The following is a 21,857-nucleotide window of genomic DNA, read 5'->3' on the forward strand; positions in this document are numbered from 1 at the left end:
TAGGTGGTAGCCAATAATCCTTGCCCATACAATGATGCTGAACCGTTGCTGATGAGACGATTCAACCATTTCCCGAGGATTGGCTGTAGCCCACAGATGACGATTGTGTAGGTTGACGATGCCATCTCTACCAAAGGTCGCTTCATCGTTGAAGAGGACTGACAACAGAAATCCCAATATGGTGGTGGCCTGTTGCAAAAACCAGCGACAAAACCGATCCCTTGGAGGAAAATCCGCTGGATAATCCAAGCACACGTTGCAGGTGATAGGAATAGTAGCGGTTTTCATACAGGATACACAACAGCGTTGCTTGACTTACATCATGCTGGCGGACCTCTCAACTGCTTGACCGTATACGAAGACCATCTCGGCTTGTTCCTGGTACGAATAAAGGACCATGGTGCTCCGACGCAGCTCCAATCACACAATCTCCAACACAAAAAAGCACAGTGTGAGTGTTGTTATGAGATGATGATGTCGTTCTTAACAAATATGCGTTTCCGGACATATGTTGAAATGAACTTTTTTGTTCTTTTACCTGTCCGGAATCACCTCCTGAAGTTTGTCCCTACAGTTTCTGTTCACCCTGTATATATTGTATTTCAGCCTTACATAATCATATATGGAATTGTGAATTAGAATTGTAATTGCCTAGAGTGGTTTCCTTCCATGTATGGGTTTTAGGTTGACAGTGCTGCTTGTTAGGCTCTGTTGCCAAACATTAAACATTCAACTACAAGCGCAGTACGCTCCAGCGTGGGCGATTCAGAACAAGTTTGAGCATACAGAAGTGTGAATGCACCAGATCTGCAACATCTTGAGCTGTGCAAACAAGACGTTGTACAAAATTGCATATACGAGGGCCATTTTTCTTGTAATGGCAACACTGTTGGTATACACTTATCAGTTGTCGCTGGGACAAAAGATGATCGGACCTTGTTTAGTCTTGTACTACGGATTGTGTGTTGGTGTTTGGTGTTGTGTGGTAGTTAGAAGAAGTGAAGTGTGTGTATAATACCACCCCGAACAATATTGATGTGTTTTTTTGTGCCTAAGAGTAGGGTGCAAATGGTCATGAAGGTAACTGACGTAATAGTCTGCAGTCACTGTAACACCTTGTCCAACACTATGTGCAAAGATAATCCCTTCAGTTCATTTACTAATTCACTACATGTCCAACGCCGATCATTCTCCAGCAATCTTCCAAGTGCATCAAGGTGGTGCAGATCTGTTGCCGTGCGCGGATGCCTGCCACCATGTTCTTTTGCGGCTGATTCACGACCACTTCCAAATGCCTTCGTCCATCTGGCAACGGTTCAATATGGTAAAGCGTAGTCCCCACATGCCTCCCGTAAGCTCTTGTGAATTTGCCGTGCACGTGTGCTTCCATGTGCAACCTGAAATTTGATGAATATCCGCTGTTCTTCACGCGTGAATATTGTTCAGGGCTGTATTACACACAGACTTCACTTTAATGTCTTCTAACTACCACACAACAGTACTATTCAGCACCAAACACCTACACACGATCCGTAGTACAAGACTAAAAGACCCGATCGTCTTTTGTCCCAGCGACAATTGACAAGCGTATACCAACAATGTTACCACTACAAGAAAAATGGCTGTTGTAGATCAGCCTTAAAATATTGAATTGGAAAGTGACCGTACTAGTTGAAAACATACCATCGGATGAACAAAATGTACTACCATCTACAATTTGAAGCTCAATAATTATTTGGTCTAGGAATTAATTTGTGCCCCTGGACAAAAGATGGCATAACGAGCATATCATCCCACAGTTCCGTGTATCCACACATGCGTTGAAAACTCCTGTCAGCCCGCATCATTCATAGTATAGAGCAGTTGATTGACGCGTCAACAACAGCAATTTGTAGTCAACTGAACATGGCGCAGTTCGGGCCAGATAAAGTGTTTTTGCGGGGTGTTCTGCTTCATTACTTTAACATGCAGAAAAGTGCTACCGAAAGTCATCGTATTTTGGTGGTGGAAGTGTATGGTGACCATGCGCTAGCTGAGCGAACGTGTCAGATGTGGTTTGCACGGTTTAGAAGTGGTGATTTTGGCCTGGAAGACCAAGAACGACCTGGACAGCCAAAAAATTTGAATACAAAGAATTAATAGCATTGCTCGATCAGGATTCATGTCAAACGCAGGAAGAACTTGCAGAAGCATTAGGCGTTGATCAAACAACAGTTTCCAAATGCCTCAAAGAAATGGGAATGATTCAAAAGATGTCAAATTGGGTTCCACATGAATTGAAAGACGAAAAACCATTTGCGAATTGCTGCTTCAAAGACAGAAAAGAAAGGGGTTTTTGCATCGCATTGTTACTGGCGATGAGAAGTGGATCCATTACGAGAACCCGAAACAAAAAAAGGCCTGGGTGAAGCCAGGTAAACCAGGTCCATCACAACCGAAACGAGATATTCACTGTGCAAAGGTTATGCTGAGCATATGGTGGGATATGAAAGGTGTGGTGTACTATGAGCTGCTGCAACCGGGTGAAACTATTAATGGAGAACGTTATCGACGACAATTAATGCGTTTGAAGCAAGCTCTGGCCAGGAAACGACCAGAATGGGAGAACAGACATGATAAACTTATTTTTCAACATGATAACGCTCGCCCACATGTCGCAAAATCGGTCAAAACCTATTTAGAAAATGTCGGATGGGAAGTTTTACCCCACCCGCCATATTCACCAGACGTTGCTCCTTCGGACTACTACTTGTTCGATTGCATGAATAACGATTTGATTGGACAGCGGTTCACATCTTCAGAAGATATCGAAAAATGGGTCTCTGACTGGATCGCTTCAAAGGATGAGGACTTCTTTCGCCACGGAATCCGTAACTTGCCTGACAGATGGGCGAAAGTGGTGGCTCACGATGGAGAATATTTTTCTTAAGGTATTTATGTATTTTGTGTTTGAACTACAGCTTCAATGTGTGCGTAACAACCGCACAAATTAATTCCTAGACCAAATATCTCCCATAATTTCTGCAGCATTTGTCGTACACGACGAACATGTTTGTTCTTAAAGCATGCAAGCAAAGTTAGTTTTTCCATAACAGGGTGCCAAAAATAACAAATCCCAAATTCTTGACTTTTTTCTTGATCTTTCTTTCATTTTTCTTGACCTTCCATCTTTTTTCTTAACATTTATTTCATCGCCCCCTACTTAGGTATAGCTGCAAAATTACAAAAATAGATATTTTTATTAAATGAAAAACCCCGCTGGCCCCTGTGGCAGAGTGGTTAGTGCATCACACGAAGACATCAGGGGTCTCGGGTTCGAATCCCAGACTGAAAAACCCCCTACCACGAGGGGAAACTGAAGCTGTAGTTTAACAAGAGATTTAGACTTGCTTTAATTATTAATGCATGTAAAAATTAATGCTTCAGACTTCATCATGCATGGGGAATGGCCACATTACTTTATTTAATACTTTTACAAAACTCCACGTATGCAAGAATGTAATTCTTAAGAAAAAAAATGAACAAATCTTAAGCACAACTCAATACAATTTTAGATTTCCAAATATTCAATTTCATGAAGTCCCAGTACAGGTATATAACTATGTTTCACTATACTGTAAAAAAAATAACAAAAATTCTTGACCAGCAGCATAATTTCTTGACTTTCTTGACCTAACTGTCAATTTCTTGACTGGCAGACAACCTGCGTAATAAAAACGAATGGTTTTATCCTAACACATACCTGGTAATGTGGTATCAAAGCCAAAGGACTGGAAGCAGAAGGATCGTACGTAAGAACATCTGCAATCACGCAGCAGCTGAGCCTCAGACGAGATTTTCCTGTGAGGAGAATTTTCGTTGGATCTAACACTCTACATGCCAGACTGTTCGAATGGATAATTCTCAAAGCAGAGGTCAACTGGATAATGTAATTCCATATCAGGCCCTCCGGTAACAAACCTACAAAATAAAAGAAAAATATCATTTTCATGGATCTTTGGAGGTTGCGTTGCCACAGTGGTAGTAACATTACCAATGAAAAGTGAATTGTGGTGGCTAACTTCTTTAGTCCCTTAAGAATTCCGATATTGTTATATGCATTACATTTAGGGAGACCTGATATAAACTTTGAATGCATACCAATACCCTTATAAATACTAGTACTCACTTTACAGGCTAAACTGTTTTTTTCTTCTGTGTTCTATTAATTTCAGTGGCCACTCCACCATCCTCGTTGGAACTTGTTGTATTCTTGCTTGGCGTGCTTCTATCCAAAGCCCTTCTTCCCTATGACATCAAAGTAGTACACAAACCCAATGCCAAAATAGCTGATAAACTAAAAACACAAACAGATCTGCAGAGTCACATTACATCGGCAGATCCATCAGATCTGTCATTGAAAGAATCAAACAACACCTAACAAATGCAAAAAAAAAAAAAAAAAAAAAGCTCAACCCACTACTGGTCTTGCTAAACACATTAAATACAATAGCCATAAAATCAAAAAGGTACAAGTCAAGCACACCGCCCACACACTCGTAGACACCAAAATCAAGGAAACGCATGCCATAATGCACTTCCCACATGAACTAAACATCGATACTGGACAGGCACGCCACACTTGGATTCCCCTACTACAACAGTTAATGCCAGAAAATAGCAGACGACACGAATGCAGACCTACAGATAACAACAGCGCACTTAGCAGAAACCGGAGAACTACGAACAATAGAAGCATGCCAAGCAACAGTACAAGTTCCAACAAGGTTGGTGGCAGTGGCCACTGAAATTAATAGAACAAAGAAGAAAAAAACAGTTTCGCAAATAAAGTAAGTACTAGTTTCTCCGTACTTATCGACTACCACGTCTCTCTTCTCCCAATTATGAATACCCTTATAGATTTCCACTGATACACCAATGCTTGCACACCGTAACAATTTATAGTAGTTCAGAATTTTATAAATATTAAGAGCTCCATTATGTAGGCAAATAAAGTAAAGTAAGTTAAAGAGAACAGGTGGATGTTGATGGTAATATTTTATGGAGTTGTAAAAAAAAGTAAAGTTCACCACACCATGAAGGCATATGGGGGGGGAAGGTGACATGTCAGCACCATGCCCCTGACCACCTTTACACCCCCCCCCCCCAGAGTGTCCACTTTATATGATGCTGGGTCTTTGCTGGAGCTGCTTCAACAGGTGGAAAAAATCCCGGTTCTCCCTGCTGGGAATCAAACCCGGGTCTCTCGGATGGTAGTCAGGCACCCTAATGACTGAGCTACAGTGGCTCTTAAAATATACCGGTATTTTGTTTTAAGATGTTTACAAGTTCACACATGAGATAAGTAGAACATTAAAACAAAGCAGCTGCTCTATGACCTACAACAAAATCTTATTCTTCTACTTTCTCTACCCCTTATACCATTACAGCGTCCGGGATGCCTCCACCCACTGTTTCCATTCTCTCTTCTTGACAATCTTCTTTATTTCTTGGAGTGTCTTCCCTCTTTTCCTTCCTAATTCTTCCACCACATCCTCATACATCTTCCTTGGTCTGCCTCTCAGTCTTCTTCCTTCTGGTGTTGCCTCCAAGAACTGCTTGGATTTCCTTTCCTCTTCCATCCTGGTAACGTGGCCAAACCATTTCATCTGTCTTTGGATTAGATGGTTTTCAATTGATGTTTGTTCCAGTTCTTCCCTTATCCTTTCATTTCTTACTCTATCTCTTCGTGTTTTGCCTTCTATCTTTCGGTAGCACTTCATTTCTATAGTTGTTATCTTACTAATTTCCTTTCCTTTCATTGGCCAGCTCTCACTTCCATACAATAGTATTGGCTCTATTACTCATTTATATATTTGTAGTTTGGCTCTCGTTCCTATTTCTCATTTTCAAAATATTGTCTGGTTCAATATTATTATTTGCTTTTCGGACACGATTTGAGACTTCTGGCTCTATTTTCCCATTTTGATGAAGTATTGTTCCAAGGTATTCATAACTTGGGACCTGTTCGAGCTGATTTCCATTACAGTTTATGTTTAGGTTTCCTACTTGATCTTCTGTTCTGCTCATCTTCATTACTTTACTCTTACTTTCATTAACCATCATTTCTTTTCCTTTCATGTTTCTGTCCATTCTAGTACCACTCTTTGTAACTTTCCCTCTGTGTTTGCAACGAGTACTATATCGTCTGCATACACCAAAGTTTGACAATACACTGGCCTCATTCTCCATATTCCTACCTCGGTTTTCTCTGTTCTTCGTTTACCTATTTCTATCACTTCATCCATTACTGTTATAAAGAGTAATGGGCTCAAACTGTCCCCTTCTCTTACTCCTCTATCCATCGTAAAGGTTTGTGATGTTTCGCTGTTCAGTCGAACAACTCCTACTTTCTCATACATCGACTTTACTGCTCTGAATAGTCTTGATGGGACCTTCCTCCTTTTTAGCAATTCCCATATTACCTACCGTGGTATCATGTTGAAGGCAGCTTTCAAATCGAGGAATGCCAGGTTTGCTTCTTTTCCTCTGATCAGAAATCTGTCCGATATGGTTCCCATTGAGAATATATGGTCTTGTGTCCGTCTCCCTGGGCAGAATGCAGCTTGTTCCTCTTCAAAGTCTGGTTCTAGACAATCTCGCAATCTCTTTCCAATATACTGGAGTATATTTTCATTACTGCCGAAAAGAGGCATACAGCTCTATAGTTTCTACAGTTTGTAGTATTTCCCTTCTTATAAATGGATATTATAATGTTCTTCTCACAATTCTTCGCTATTTTCCCCTTTGTCCACATTTTTTGAAACAGTGTGGTTAATTCCGCCTTTAGCATGTTGCCTCAATATTTTATAAACTCTGGGTGTATTTCATCCCATCCTGTTGCTTTTCCATTTCTCATTCTCTTAATTGCATCTTTTACTTCTGCTTCTACAGAAGGTTGTTCGCTTTATATCCGACCATTTTTGACGGGTACTCACCTTAAGAGATATCGCGCCGCCACCACTGATCATGTTCTATTGGACCTCCAGCATTGTGGACTATCGCCCAGCATCACAGTTTCCATTGCAGCAAGCTCCGGCGCAGGACAGGCATGGGAATTCTGTCCCACTCCTCAATGCAAGCTTTCCATAGACCATCCAGGATGCGCGGGCAGTGATGTTGAAGACGACGTTTCAACAGTCCAAATGTGCAAAAATCCATTGGACTGGCATCTGGGCTTTTCACAGGAATGTCTTCAAACGGAATGACATGAATTCCTAATTCCTCTGCCATTTCCGGATAAAAACGTAGTGATGTTCTGGCGGTATGACTCGAAGCCTTGTCCACATGGATCATCATCTGGTTTGCGTCCGTTCCATACAATTGTGGGATGTCTCTCCGATAGATAGGTGTCAGAAGTCAGAATGGAGTCTTGGAAGTATCTGGCATTCACCTTCACGTTTTTGTCCACCTTGCGTATCATCAACTTACCCTCATATCCAAATCCCGTCACAACCATAAAGCCACGAGGGAAACTTTCTCTGCACTGATGAACAAAGTTGCTGCGCCCCTTGCCGTCAATGTCCCGGTATGTGATCGCCCGAATGTGACCACCAGCAATGAGATGGACATATGATTCATGCATTGTGACAACTTTCTTCCATTTAGAACCCGCCAGGTACTTTTCATACAGTTTCCTGCAGTTTGTCTTATGTTCGGCAATGTGACGTGGTTGAAGGCGGTGCACACAGGCCTTCCGCACACACTTCAACCTGACGTGCTTGCGAATTGTCTTGTTCACAGTTGATGGTGCGAGGTGAAATCTGTGAGCCATATCACGTTGAGTTGGGGGATTTTCTTGGCACGCCAATCGACGGATCCCCCTTCGCACTACGGGTGACACTTTGCTTGCAGTCCTTCTCCTGGTGGTTTTCGTGGGTGAATGTTTCGCAAGGAGAGCCTGTTGTGTGTAACGGGCCACAATAGCTTTCGCAGTAGTTACCCCGAGTGTTAACCCATTCTCTCGACACTGTTTCACAATGCGTACATATGAAAACTTAGCATGGAGAAGGGCCATTACGTAACCCTCCCAATACTGGTTGATTTTCGGCACCATTTGATAACATTCACTACCAACATTCACGCACCTACAAGGTCAGACACAACACTGCTCCCACCAGCAGACCCCTAGTTCCAGCATGATATGCCAGGTGGCAGCACCGAATCGAAAATGGTCGAATATAAAGCGAACAACCTCTGTATTATATATCCTTCCATCGCTTCTTCCCCTACATATACTTCATTATCTTGGTTCGGTTCTCCTCTTTCTTCTTTCCTAAACTTTTCTGCATACATGTACTGTCTCCAAACCTCTAGGACTTTTCCCGTTTTAGTTTCCAATTCTTATTCCGTACACTCCTAATTACCTTGCCATATTTCCCTCTGATATTCTTGATCATCATCCAAAATTTCTTTTTATCTTGTCTTAAATTCTTCTCTACCTCATTTCCAAATTCTGCCCAAGATGCTTCTTTCGCTTCTTTGACAGTCTGTTTGGCTTCATTCCTCTCCTTTTTGTATTCTTCATATTTCAGTGGAGATGTTTCCAACTAGTCTTTGCAGGCTTTTTTTCTTTTCTTTTACTGCATTCTTTACTACCTAATTCCAAAAAAATCCCGGTTTTCCCTTGCTGGGAATCAAACCTGGGCCTCTTGCATGGTAGTCAGACACCCTAATGACTGAGCTACGGTGGCTCTTAAAATATACAAAATATACTGGTATTTTGTTTTAAGATGTTTACTAGTTCACACATGAGATAAGTAGAACATTAAAACAAAGCAGCTGCTACAAAAAATCAAGTAATATATTTTATGGTTTACAAAGTATGCTAGACACCCTGAAAGTTGCACTACTGAATGCACTGAAGTAAAGGATGAGGATTGTTAATTATTAGTCAAAATAAATATTTACTTGGCACCATTACATGGTTTGCTGCAGCTGTTATAGACACTGTAAAGTCAGTCACAGGTCTACAAGCTGGTGACACCCCCCCCCCCCCCCGCCCATCCAAATTAAAATCAAATCAAATGTAAACTTGAGTTACACAGTCCAATGAACAAAGAGTGATGAACCTTTATTACATGCACCACATAGTGTTGCACAATTGTGGTTACTCATATTTTTTAATAAGAAATTGATTTGGGACATAATCAGCATTACGTGTGACATTTTACACACAAAATTAAATGTTCTACATGATATTGGATTAAAATATTCATAATGAACTGATTTGATAGAATTATGATGTACTTTGTGGTGTCTGCTAGCAAATGAAAAGAACTTGAGTATGATGTCATAGGCTGAATGAATGAAAAGTGCGTTACGTGTGTGAAGCTTTCAAAATGTGGAAAATTTTGACTTCATTTGTCTGTGAAGCATATGGGCTGCAGATGCTAGTAACTTTTATTGGTGAAATGTGCAAATTATATGCATTCACAAACATGTAAACCTTAATGCAATTAAAAACAATAAAGATTTCCAGATTAATTTGTGGAGTAGGATCACTTTTTGTGGAATGTCCCATTTACACTACATGCAAATTATCAATCTTGAGCTATTCCGATTATCTAAAATTATAGGCATAACATTCTAGTTTCAAATTCTCTCAAGCTGGGAGCCAAGATTATGCATACAAAAATGTAGAAGATGCCAATGAAATGAATAAAACAATTGCAATAAAACTATCAATATTATAGAAATTTTTTCAAGTGGGTTTCATGAAACTCTTAACATACATTTAGTAATTACTAGGGCCCGGGACTTTATGTTATAAGATACAGTCAAACACCGATTTTACGGTTTTCAGGAACCTGTAAATAAAAAAACGTAAAATCGCGAAACGTGAAAAGCAGGAAAGCATAAGGGAGGGGTGAAACTCAAGTGTCCGTAAGAAAGGACTACACAATCGACTTTTTAGGGGGTATATTGTGTCAAAAATTATTTAACAATGGGGAAGAAGTATGATAATGAATTTATAAGGTAAACAGCAAGCAGTGAAAGCGAATCATGGATTAACGGGACTACTTTCGAGGGTAGGGACGGTGGATGACTGCTTCTAACTGCAGCCTATTAGGTTCAGTTTATGCATCTGATTGTGTGAGATCTCAGTTTACTCTGTAAACTGGTAATTAGTTGCTATTTTTAGAAGTCCCAGGTAATTGTAGGGTGGGGGGATCATTTATAGCTGGACGTCAAGCATCTTTATATACTGTAATCAAAGTGTCCTGAAGGCATGTAGAATGGTTGAGGTCCCACTTTGGGCTGCATATGTATCCAGTCCCGATCAGCCCAGCAGCATGAAGTAAACAAAACAAGCTTTATCAAACTTACGCATGTTTAGACATCTCAATAAATTATCAGTGACGACCGCGTGATTTTCGAAAGGGAGAGGTGGGGTTACATACATTTTTTATAGTAGACAGTCCTCACTTTGCCCTCATTTCCTGCCTTTGACGTTTTTTTAGGTTTTTTTTAGAAATACTGGCCAGAGGAAGGGGGGGTGGTATGATCAGGACCATGCTCCGGCTGCCTTTATCCCCAAATATTCTTAAATTTTTGTCAATTTGAAGGTGATGTGATCAGCACACCACGCTTGGGAAGCCCCCTTGCTATTTTGACCCAAATACGAATTTTAATGGCATTTAGATGTGCACTAAATTTGGCTGCTCAGAAAATATTGCCGCACCCCTCGTTTATTCGCTCATTTTTCCGGGCCCCATCACTTTACAACATACGAGTCACGCAATATGCGTAGAGAAAACATTCTCTGTCTCACATAGAATAATCATTTGTCCCAACCTCCCCCCCCCCCACACAATTGATTTGACATGAATATTTTTCCATCAATGAGTAAAATATCACCCTATCTGCCATAGCTTGTGCGTTTTCAGCTTCATTCTGCTAATCAAATGACATAGCGTCCGTGAAAAAACTTCAGATTAAAAATAACGAACTAGATCCAATCATATTTCCTTAGGAATCTAAATGAATTTCCATTATCCGATATGGCAAAACCTTAATGTTTCCATTTTCAACGTTGCAAACAAGCAGAAAGGAAAAAATTTAACAAGCAAGTCCCCTCTCTTTTTTCGTTCCTGTCAACTAGAAAGGATTTCGTAAATGTGTGGGCAAAGAAATGAATGGTGATCGAATCCCGTTGTTAATTTTCCATTGTCCTGTCAACTAGGAAGGATTTCGTAAATGTGTGGGCAAAGAAGCGAATGGTGATCGAATCCCGTTGTCAATTTTCTACTCTCATTTTTGTGGAGAGGAGGGGCGAACAAAGACAACCCAGTCACACACATTGTGTCTGAACTCTACGGAAGGCATCATTTAGAGAGCATAGGGTTGGCAACAGTGCACTTGTTGTCTGAACCTATGGCAGAAGGATCGGCCCATTTCATCTTCACGGGGAATAAAAAAGTGCTGTTTTCCCTTTCTGTCCCTCAAGGGAGGTATGACAAGTGTAACTTGTGCACCTCCTCTCCCCCTCCCTCCCAGGAACCATGCCTCTTCTCTCCCTCCTCCAGCATGAAAACTTAATGGAAGTTCAAGTTCGGCTGAAGAATGCAAAAGCATGAAAAAAAAGGGAGGGAGATGTCACGTGGCCAACAGAACAGGTTTCTGGCAAATTTTAAAACATCGGCACGGTTCGGAGAACGTATAAAGTGGGAAATGGAAGTTAGAGCGAACGTAAGATCGAGGTGAACGTCCTATTATTTAACATGACCTTTGCCGGGGCCTGATTGGATGAATGTATTAAGTGGGAAAACATATAATGCAGGAATGTAAAATTGCTGTTTCACTGTATTTGCTATTTGACATTGGATCGAATACTGGGGTGAGATCTTTACGTATCTGTTGAAAATCAGCTGAAATAGACTAACTAGATAAGGCATATTTTGCCAATTTCGAGTTTTTACAACATATTTCTTCAATTTTCTCGTAATATGACATATTTCTGTATAATTTCGTAATTGTATGGAAATATAATCAGTTATTTTATAATTTATTCGTTGTACCTTTAGTGCAATGGATAATTTATATTATCAATGGCAGGATAAGGAAATTACGGACAAAGAAATTAAAAGCAGATGCAGTCTTTTCTTACCAACTAGTACAGAAAAATATTAGCCTCCCCCTCTCTTTATTTATCCCGCCAACAATTGATAGCCTTGCTAACATTATTGAGGGAGAATGTTCTCAGTCATTGTTGTCAGGGAACTAGAATCACCGTAAACAAGTTTCAATTGTTCTAATTTCTTTACCTGCTTTCCCATTCTCACAACAATCAGTCAGAAGTAAAAATAATGTTCGGTACATTACAGCCCCCTACTCTATCAACAATTGAGTACGGTAGTTTCAAAATCAGTTGTTGTTTGAGCCATGCACGTATCAGTGTGTACCTGGTTATCTCTGATGCAGGCGAACAAAAAGAAGTCTCTGCACAAGTAGTGACGTGAGATGGCTCTACCAATGAACATGCAAGAGGGAATGGGATTGTGTGGAGGGGGAGCAACTGCAGCCTTTGCAGCAGCATGTACTGCTTCGCTCTGCTCACTCAATCTTCCCCCCTTCTCTGTTGTGGATATTTTTGGCTTTGCAGGGAATATTTCTGCATTTCTCCGACATTTTTTTTATGACATAATTACATACATATTTTACAGTTTTATAGGACATAAACTGCTGGGCCATAGTAATTACTGTAAAAGACAACACACAAACAAACTTACTAGAATGTTGCCGCAACAAGGCATTCTTTTGATGGCTGTACGGTCGAGGTGCATTAGGGTCTGTGCTGAATGGATCCACATAGCCATTCAGTTGATCTGGCTGTGAGAAATGCTTCGACATCATGGTCTCAGCTCCAGGATGGTAATCATACACAAACAGAATAGCTGAGGAGAGAAAAATAGAACAAAAACTACAACTCCAGTTATAAATACAGTAAAATCTCGTTAATCTGGACTAATGGGGGATAAGTTCACCGGTTTAACGAAAGTCCGGATTAACTTAAATAACCTAAAAGAACAGTAGAAAGTGCATTAAAACTCCATTTAGCAACAAAACATGTTTATTATGGTGTATTTAAAGGGCATAGGCCTAAATACACTATACAGTACAGTACAAAGTCTGCAGGAAACAGAATTTCATCAGTGCTTCACTGCATTTTCTTTGGGAAGTTCCTTTTTTTTTTTTTTTTTTTTTGCCTGTCCGGATTAAACGATGTTCAGCTTATTGGGGTCCGGATTAACGAGGTTTTACTGTACATGCTATTTTACATAACTACAGAGGATTTATAATGTTCGGTATGGATTCCTATTTATTTCTCCTGAAGTCTATGGTTGTTACAAGCATAAAACACAGTTTTTTTGTTCTTTTTTGTGACGTTTCAGGAGAACACACACTCCCTTCATCAAACATATATATAACCATTGTTATAACTAGGGCTGATACAACTTTGAACCAATACCGATGTATGTCGATACACTTACTAATTCCCAACGATATTTGAAAATTGCAATAATTAAGATTTATTCAAAATATTGATCAATATTGGTGTGTAAATATTCTTCTCAAATTATATGCATCATTTTACCAAGGAATTTGCTTTAGAATATTCAAGAATTACATCAGAATATTGAAACAGATGTTTTGTAATCAGAAAATCCAACTTTTCATGCTAAATTAGTGCAAAATAAAAATAAACTTTGAATCTTGCATCACTTCCAGGATAAATAGACACAGTGAAGTGTCGCGTGCCAATGGTGAGTACCCTGCAAAGACTAATATGCCAAAAAAAAAGTATCAGCTGGTATCGGTAGATGAATTTGATTGATTGATTAAGTTGGTGTTTTAAGTCCACTGAGGCACAGTGAGGCTAATTGGGATTGGACCTATAGTTTAAAATGGGATCCGAACCACTATGTGCCTCCATCGGAACCCCTTGATTACAAGGCGACAACACTACCATTGCACTATCAGGGAGGCGGTAGATGAATTTCAACCGATACTTTCCGATTACCGATACATCGGTATAGGTATCGGCTCAGCCCTAGTTATAACTGTATCTTTAATCAAACTAAAAATAAATGACTGATTTGTTCTCCTGAAATGTCACAACACAAAACTGTGTTTTTATGCTTCTAATAACTGTAGAATACAAGAGAAATAATTCTACAATGCAAGCAATACATACATGCAAGAAAAATTATGGATCCCTATTTACACATTGAAAAATAAAATCAGATCTACTTCCACAAATATTATGCACTATATTATATACCAGCTTTTTCATAATTTGCCACGATCACAATAATGTACCAATAATTACATATGCAGCAGAGACTTGAACAATGACAAAGAGGCAAAAGAAAGATGCAGGCAGAGGAGATGAAATTTTTGAGGAGTATATTGGGGAAGACTAGGAGGGATAGAATAAAGAATGAGGAGATTCGATAAACAGTGGGTGTGGTGAAGCTTCAGGATAGATCAGGCACAGATGAGATAGCCTGGCCACATGAGGAGGATGGGTACAGAAAGACTCACAGTAAGAGCCATCCATGCACAAGGAGTGGGAATAAGGCGAAGAGATAAAACCAAGATGTCAGTGGAAAGAGCAGATAGCGGAGAGTGTTAGAAGAGGACAAGATTGGAACACCATTGAAAGTGGTGGAGTGGTGGAAGACCAGGAAAAAATGGAGAGGCTTGACTTCTATGCTCACCCAGCCAGAAGCAGGAAACTGGGAAGGATGATGATGAAGCTTTTTGAACAATTTCCACAATATTTAGGCCTGCTTTAGATGGAAGCATTTCCCTTAGCATTTTTGCTAGCATAAATGCTTCCAAAATCTTAGATTTTTTTATAGCAGACAATACTCTACACGAAAGCATTTCTTGTAACACTGTGGTTAGCATTTGCGATTGCAATATGAAGCCTGCAGATAATATATACAGCATGAAAGGTATACAAGATTAGCAAGTGCCTGGTGTTTACAATAGCAACAAGTAACTTATTCTCCATGCATGTACTGTACGAGGGTCACTATTTATATTTTGAGCCTTGGCAACACTGATTGAAGTTAGGCGCGATTTGATGTTTGCACGGAATCGTCTGGCATCATTGACCATAACGTACTTCAAATGTCTTGTCAATAGCTTTATTTGTGTTGTTTATGTTGCCTTGGAGATTGCTCGACAACAATAAAATGGAATTAACTCGTGAACATTTTGGTGCGATGATTTTTTACGATTTTCGACGTGGATTATCAAGACAAGAGTGCATCGATCAACTTACTTCCACATTTGGCGATGAAGCCCCATCCTTTGCCACTGTGAAACGCTGGTATGACGAATTTAATCGTGGCCGCCATTCGCTCACCGACGACATTCGCGAAGGTCGTCCAAAATCAGTTGTTGTTCAAGAAAACATTGATGCTGTGCAAAACCGAATACTGAAAGATCATCATGTGACATACTGCGAGATTGAGGCAACCATAGGCATTAGTTCCACCAGCATATATAAAATATTACATGATCATTTAGCTGTGAGAAAGGTATGTTCTTGTTGGATCCCACACAATTTGACAAAAACTCAAAAAGACGCTCGCGTCAATTGGTGCAAACAAATGCTCAATAAATACAATCGTGGTGCTTCAAAAGACGTATATAAGATTGTAACAGGTGACAAATCATGGATATATGCATATGAGCCTGAACGTAAACAGCAGTCGACTGTATGGGTGTTTCAAGATGAACCCAATCCAACAAAAGTTGTTCGCACTCGAAGCACATCGAAACAAATGGTCGCCTGTTTTTTCGGGAAAACTGGTCATGTGGCAACTGTGCCTTTAGAGGAACGTACAACGGTCAACTCTGAATGGTACGCAACAATTTGTTTGCCAGAGGTCTTCGGTCAAATACGGAAAACAAACAAACGCCGTCGGATCATTCTTCATCAAGACAATGCCAACTGTTACACATCTCGTCTAACAACCGACTTTATGAACAGTCAAAAAATCGAATTGATGGGTCATCTGCCGTACAGTCCTGATTTGGCACCCAATGTCTTCTTCTTGTTCCCGAATGTCAAGAATAAATTGCATGGACAACGATTTTCGTCGGCGGAAGATGCCGTTGATGCCTTCAAATACCATATTATGGAGGTGTCTCAAAAAGATTGGAAAAACTGCTTTGACAAATGGTTCGAAAGAATGCAAAAGTGTATTGACCATAAAGGAGAATACTTTGAAAAACAATGAAGCAGTTTTCAATGCCAAATTCCTGTTTTTTCACTGTTAGGCTCAAAATATAAATAGTGACCCTTGTACATGCTACAGAGTATCTATTGTTATTTCTCTCGGTTGAATAGTTATCAGCTTTTTAAAATGTGAAGTGATAACATATGACGAGGTTGCCATTACATCTGAACTCGTGACCGAGAAGTCGCTTCTGATTGGTTATGCTATGAAAAATGCTACGGAAATAGGACGGGTTCTATCGTTGAGAAATGCCATACGAGTTTTCACTTTACATGGTAGCATATTGGTCATGAAATAAATGTTAAGAAAAATGTTAAAGGGAATGCTTTAGTCTAAAGTGTGCCTTAAGACTCAGAACATTTCTGCCGACATTTTACATACACCAATGACACACCAGACTCATGGTGGCTGACACACAATCTTTCCGTTGTCCTTAAGCCAGTTTGGAGCACTGCTAATTACTTAGCTGCCTCTACAGCTGACAATTAATAAATCAAAGATCAAATGAGGCTTCTAATGATTCTTCCTCACTACATTTTGATTGATTGAGTTAGTGTTTAAGTCCACTTTATGCACAGGAAGGCTAATCGAGACTGGACCTACAGTTTAAAATGAGATGCGAACCACTATGTACCTCCCCCAGGTATCGTATCCAGGACCCCTTGATTACAAGGCAACGACGCGACCAATGCGCCATCGGGGAGGCCCTCACTATATTTCGAATATGAACCCTAAAAATTACATGGTGATAGCTAAAACTGTTGCGAATCCAGGCCTTGCTACTTACAATGGTCCCCAAAAGCTTTGGTTGTGAACACTTCCCTCAGTTGTATGATGTTGGAATGTTGCAGTCTTTTCCACATGTCTACAAGCACCATGCACTTTGTGTTTGCTAACCTAAACCCTGTAAAGAAAATGCACAGTTACTAACAAAATGATGATGATGCCAATTGTGTTAAACATAATCATAAACAAACTGAAGTACCATATTTACGTGTGTATAATGGTGTGTATAATGCGTACAATGGTTTTTGATAGCGCAGTATAATTCAGGTTCAAGAAATGGCTTTCTTAGTAGTAGGTCATAAAGCTGTTGCTATGGGGATCAAGAGCAAATGACATCATACCTATTCAATGAGTCACCTGTTGCTATGTGGACCAAGAGGAGAATATCATCGTGTGTTTACAATGAGTCACCAACCCATGCCACCTGCTCCCTCTCCCTCCACTGTGTTTAGCATCCCAAAGCTTTTACTTCTGTAACAACCTTGTTTATTCTGTAGTAGAAGAATGGGAGATAAAAATTATGTTATGGATTTGCTGCACTCAGGAAGTTATTTTCCTTTATTTCTCCCCTGACAAATACCGCTGATACGCATGGCGTATGACAGGAAGTGCATTCTCGAATTCTGCCAGAACAGAGCCCTTTTTTTCGGTTGAAAAACATTCTGTTACAAAATGAAAAAGCACGGGAAATTGCCATTTCACTTCAAAAATATTATTACTAAAGAAATCCAGGAAGGTAATTTGTATTTTTTCCTGTTGATATATACATGTTATATGCAGTGACATAGTGAAAACATGCATGGTTTCATGTTGGCTGTCCAAATTATTCTGTTCATAATATGCACCACAGTTTATGAGCAAAAATTTTGTACAGAAGTGTGCATTATACATGAGTAAATATGGTAAATGGAACAAACATCAAACTAATTTTAAAACTACTATTGTTTCTCTTTCTTATTTAGACTTTATTAGTTACTTGTTTCCTTCCACAATCTATATATGGCACTATCAAATATGCTGTAATGTAAAGAAAATGAGTAAAACATTTATTTATTAAGGATATAATAAGCTAAACGGTTGAACTAAAGCTTCAAGTAAGATTTTTTTATTACATTTCCAGTGTACGTACTGCTGTTAACTGATGTACAGTGTCTCTCAAAAGTTTTAGGACAACGACATTTTAAACTAGGCAACCCAATTTACACAAGCCATTCGTGGGTTGCGTGCAGAGTTAGGCTCAATTTCAGGGTTGCCACGTGCACAATATATATTTATAAAATACGCGAAAGAAATATAAACAATTATTATTGTATAAAATTATTAAAAATATCACTATTATATCGTAAATGACAAAATTCTTTGTGAAAGAAAAAAAATAGGTTTCTAGTATTTCATCGCTGATGAGTCTACAGTAAGGAAAAGAGGTGAGAGGAAACGAAAGGTTACAAAGGAGAGGAGAAAGAGAAAGCGAAAGGAGAAGAGGAAAGGTAGAGGAGAGAAGAAAGATAGGATAGACGAGGAGAGGAGATGTAGTGAGGAGAATGGAAAAAGATTCGAGGAGAGATGAGGAAAAAGAACAAAGAAGAGAAAAGAGGAGGAAAACGAGAGGAGAGGAGGAGACGAGAAGAGGGAAGTGGAGAGTAGAGTAAAGGAGAGAAAAAGAGAAGAACGAAAAAAGAGAGTGCAGTGGAGTCGGAAATCTAAGACAGGAAAGGAGATAAGAGGAGTGGAGAAGAGTGGGATGAAGATAAGATGCGAGAAAAGTAGGGAAGGCGATATGAGATAAAAGCAGAACAGAAAGAGGGGAGAGAAGAAGGAGAAGGAACTGGAGAGAAGAGGTAGTTGCAGAAAATATCGTCTGAGCGTCAAGAATGGACGCATTGGTCAAATTATCGACATGAAACATTCAATAACATTTTGAAATGTATTGGAGAATATATTAGATCAGTGCGAAATGCCTTTTGGCTGAGTTCAGAGCAAATTAAAATCTTCCATGTAAGATCTTTGATTTTACCTGCGATTACACCACTAAAAAAATGAACGTAATTTTTAATATTTATTCAATATTTCTCCACTTCTCGGTTCGTTGAAATTGAGATTTTGTAATTCAATATTTCCCCTCCCCCCATCGTTAATTCCAAACTGAATCATTCCTTTTCACACGGCGTAGACAATGAACTCAAAGGGATATGTCTAAAACTTACGAAAATTTTCTGCCACCGGAAGGGTTTGAACCTATGACCATCAGATTGACAATCCTGAACGGTAGCCACTACCCTACAAGCTTTCGTTCCTTAAACCAGGTAGTAGAACCGCTACACCACGCCTTTACCTTTGAATGAAACAACAATATTTTCTAAGTATTCTGTCCCTTTAATATTGTAAATGTCGTTTGGTATACGTGTAGTTGAACTTTTACTTTAATTTTGATTTGCTTTCTTGTAGTATAACTGATATCTTCGAGAAATAATTTTCGAAGTAATTAAAAACTAGAATATTGGTAGTTGTGAAAATGCGAGTTATTTCTTCTAACTTATTATTGTGATTAGACATTACTAATGGAAAATATCTAGAGGCTTGAACATTACAGGACGATGTTCTTTTCCTGTGATACTGTAACAGACAAAATGCTTGTTTACTGATGCAAGTATTGTGTCCAGAACAGTCTTATGAAATGTATTTGCTGTTGCGTAAGGTAACACGAAATAATTACACCGTGTGTGAACTACCAAATCTGTGCAACGTTATACGTAAACAGGCGGAAAATTTTATTCATAAAATCATGTCACATTTGACAGTAGTAGTCAAGAGAGACTCGTGGGACACTGTGTTAAGGTGCTGGACTAAATACTTCTAATTTTTCTTACTAGAAGAACAACAATTTCTAAGGAAGAGCAACAGTGATGATCTTTCTTATTTCTTTTAAATGCTTACACTTTCCTTTAATTGGGTTAAAAATAAATAAGAATATTGCTTTTATTTCTGTCATTGACGTAGACCAGAGAGAGAGACAGACAGACAGACAGATGTTACAAAATAGTTCAAATAGTGCGAGCGCCATTAAAAAGTCATGATAATTCTATGTTGCGTACTTAGAATTATTCATACAATAAAGAACATGTCTAATTGTGAGTTAACAGAAAAAACAATAATAAAGAGACATTTTCGCATCACGATTGCAGTTCGAAAAAGTCGGGACAGGGATTGAAAGTAACGCACTGTCCTGACTAAATCGGTAAATCGGACGTCTGCTAGCCTTGCATCAATGATTATAAAACTAAAACCACCCAATATTGCAGCTTGAAGACTTTTGCGCAAGAAACAGATTCGTTTATGCAAGAGCAAAATTGAAATTTTTACACATTTCAAAAATCGACGATGTTATTTTCGTATTTATTTATTTATAGGTTCACATTTAAATATTTTAGGGTTCGAGGGGGGAACATGGCCCACATGGACCCTCACCTGGGTACTGACCTTACGTAGACAGTGGAAGAGAAATTTTGGAGAACCTTTCTATTAAATTTAGTATTTACATTCACTTTATGCTCAGATAGATTAAACCGTTTGACAAATTGTGAACTTTTCGTTTAATAGATAATATTTGGTTTTAGACGACGGGAGAACATTGATCGAATTTCCTTTCTTGCTCTTTTGAGCTTCTTATCGCAAAACACTGTGGTTCGATGCACAGTGTCTGCACCCAGCACGTTACAAGTGACCAGAGTCGAATTTTAAAGAGAATCTGAAGAATGGTAGATTTCATCAGAGGCGGCTAGGTGGGCACTAGCTCAACATGCAATAGTTTAAGTGATAATCTCTGACAACCAAGAAACCTTATTGAATACGTATTGGGATAGTAATACGTGTATCCGCTCCTTTTCAACAATGTAAGCTCGAAGACAATCTGTATTCCATTATTTTATATTGGCAACTTGGTCAACCGGAGGTTATTTTATCGCCTTCGATGATCGAATTGTCTGATCGATTATTTTTTGTTTACCCAGGAACATGCCCCACAGGAGATTTCCGAGACCGGGTTACGCTACTCACTCGTAGCTCCCCAATTTCTTCACGATGGTGGGTTTCTACCGGTCCCATACACATGCCGAGAACCTAGAGAGTGAGCATAGGCGGACTTGAATCCATGCCGTCCTGCAGTCCGAGTCCAAAGCACAGCTCCTTTGACCGCACGGTCACGGAGGAGGACTTTTCTTATCTTACCTTTGGCTAATCGCGACGATGATGAATTATGAATAGAAAAATAAAGAAGGTCACGCACAAAGTAGATGACGATCTTCAACCTCTTGGGATGACAAGTTCAAGCCCTTAATATGAGGATTTCAATCTTAGACGACCTCAATTTCAAAATTATAAACAAAATGCCAACTTACACTAAACTTCTCATCAAGGCCAAAATAGTTTGTAACTGTGAAACTACCCCTGAATACAAATTGACATTTTTTTTCCATGTGAGTAAGAATTCAATGTGTGGCATACATAGATGATACCTTTTGAGAAACAATTAACTGTACCCTGTCCCAGGATCTCTGGAGCAAAGCCGCGCATAGCGGAAGAGAAGTGGGGAGAGGGGATCGAGTGGACAGAGCGAATCAGTGCACGCTGCTGGGAAGGCTGCACTGCAGTGGTTTTCCTCCCTCCACGCAATCCCATTCCTCTCTCACGTGTTCATCGCTGCTCAGATACTTTTTTCGTTCACCTGCTCCAGAGATAAGTGGGACAGAGTGTAGTTCGCATACATGTAGCAAGTAA

At 39.5% G+C, this 21,857-nt stretch overlaps 1 protein-coding gene across 1 annotated transcript in view; it reads right to left on the reverse strand.

Annotated features, from left to right (window-relative positions):
• PAN3 (Poly(A) specific ribonuclease subunit PAN3) overlaps positions 1-21,857 on the reverse strand; it is a 121,008-nt gene that overhangs the window by 42,335 nt on the left and 56,816 nt on the right. The window contains exons 7-9 of the mRNA XM_083114831.1: positions 17,086-17,202; positions 12,771-12,935; positions 3,743-3,960 (exon numbers count right to left, since the gene is read on the reverse strand). Of these exons, the coding sequence (XP_082970957.1) occupies positions 3,743-3,960; positions 12,771-12,935; positions 17,086-17,202 (500 nt within the window). The remainder of the gene's footprint in view (positions 1-3,742; positions 3,961-12,770; positions 12,936-17,085; positions 17,203-21,857) is intronic.

This window comes from Lepisma saccharinum, chromosome 29 (assembly GCF_977018435.1).
Source record: "Lepisma saccharinum chromosome 29, izLepSacc3.1, whole genome shotgun sequence".
Classification (NCBI taxonomy): domain Eukaryota; kingdom Metazoa; phylum Arthropoda; class Insecta; order Zygentoma; family Lepismatidae; genus Lepisma; species Lepisma saccharinum.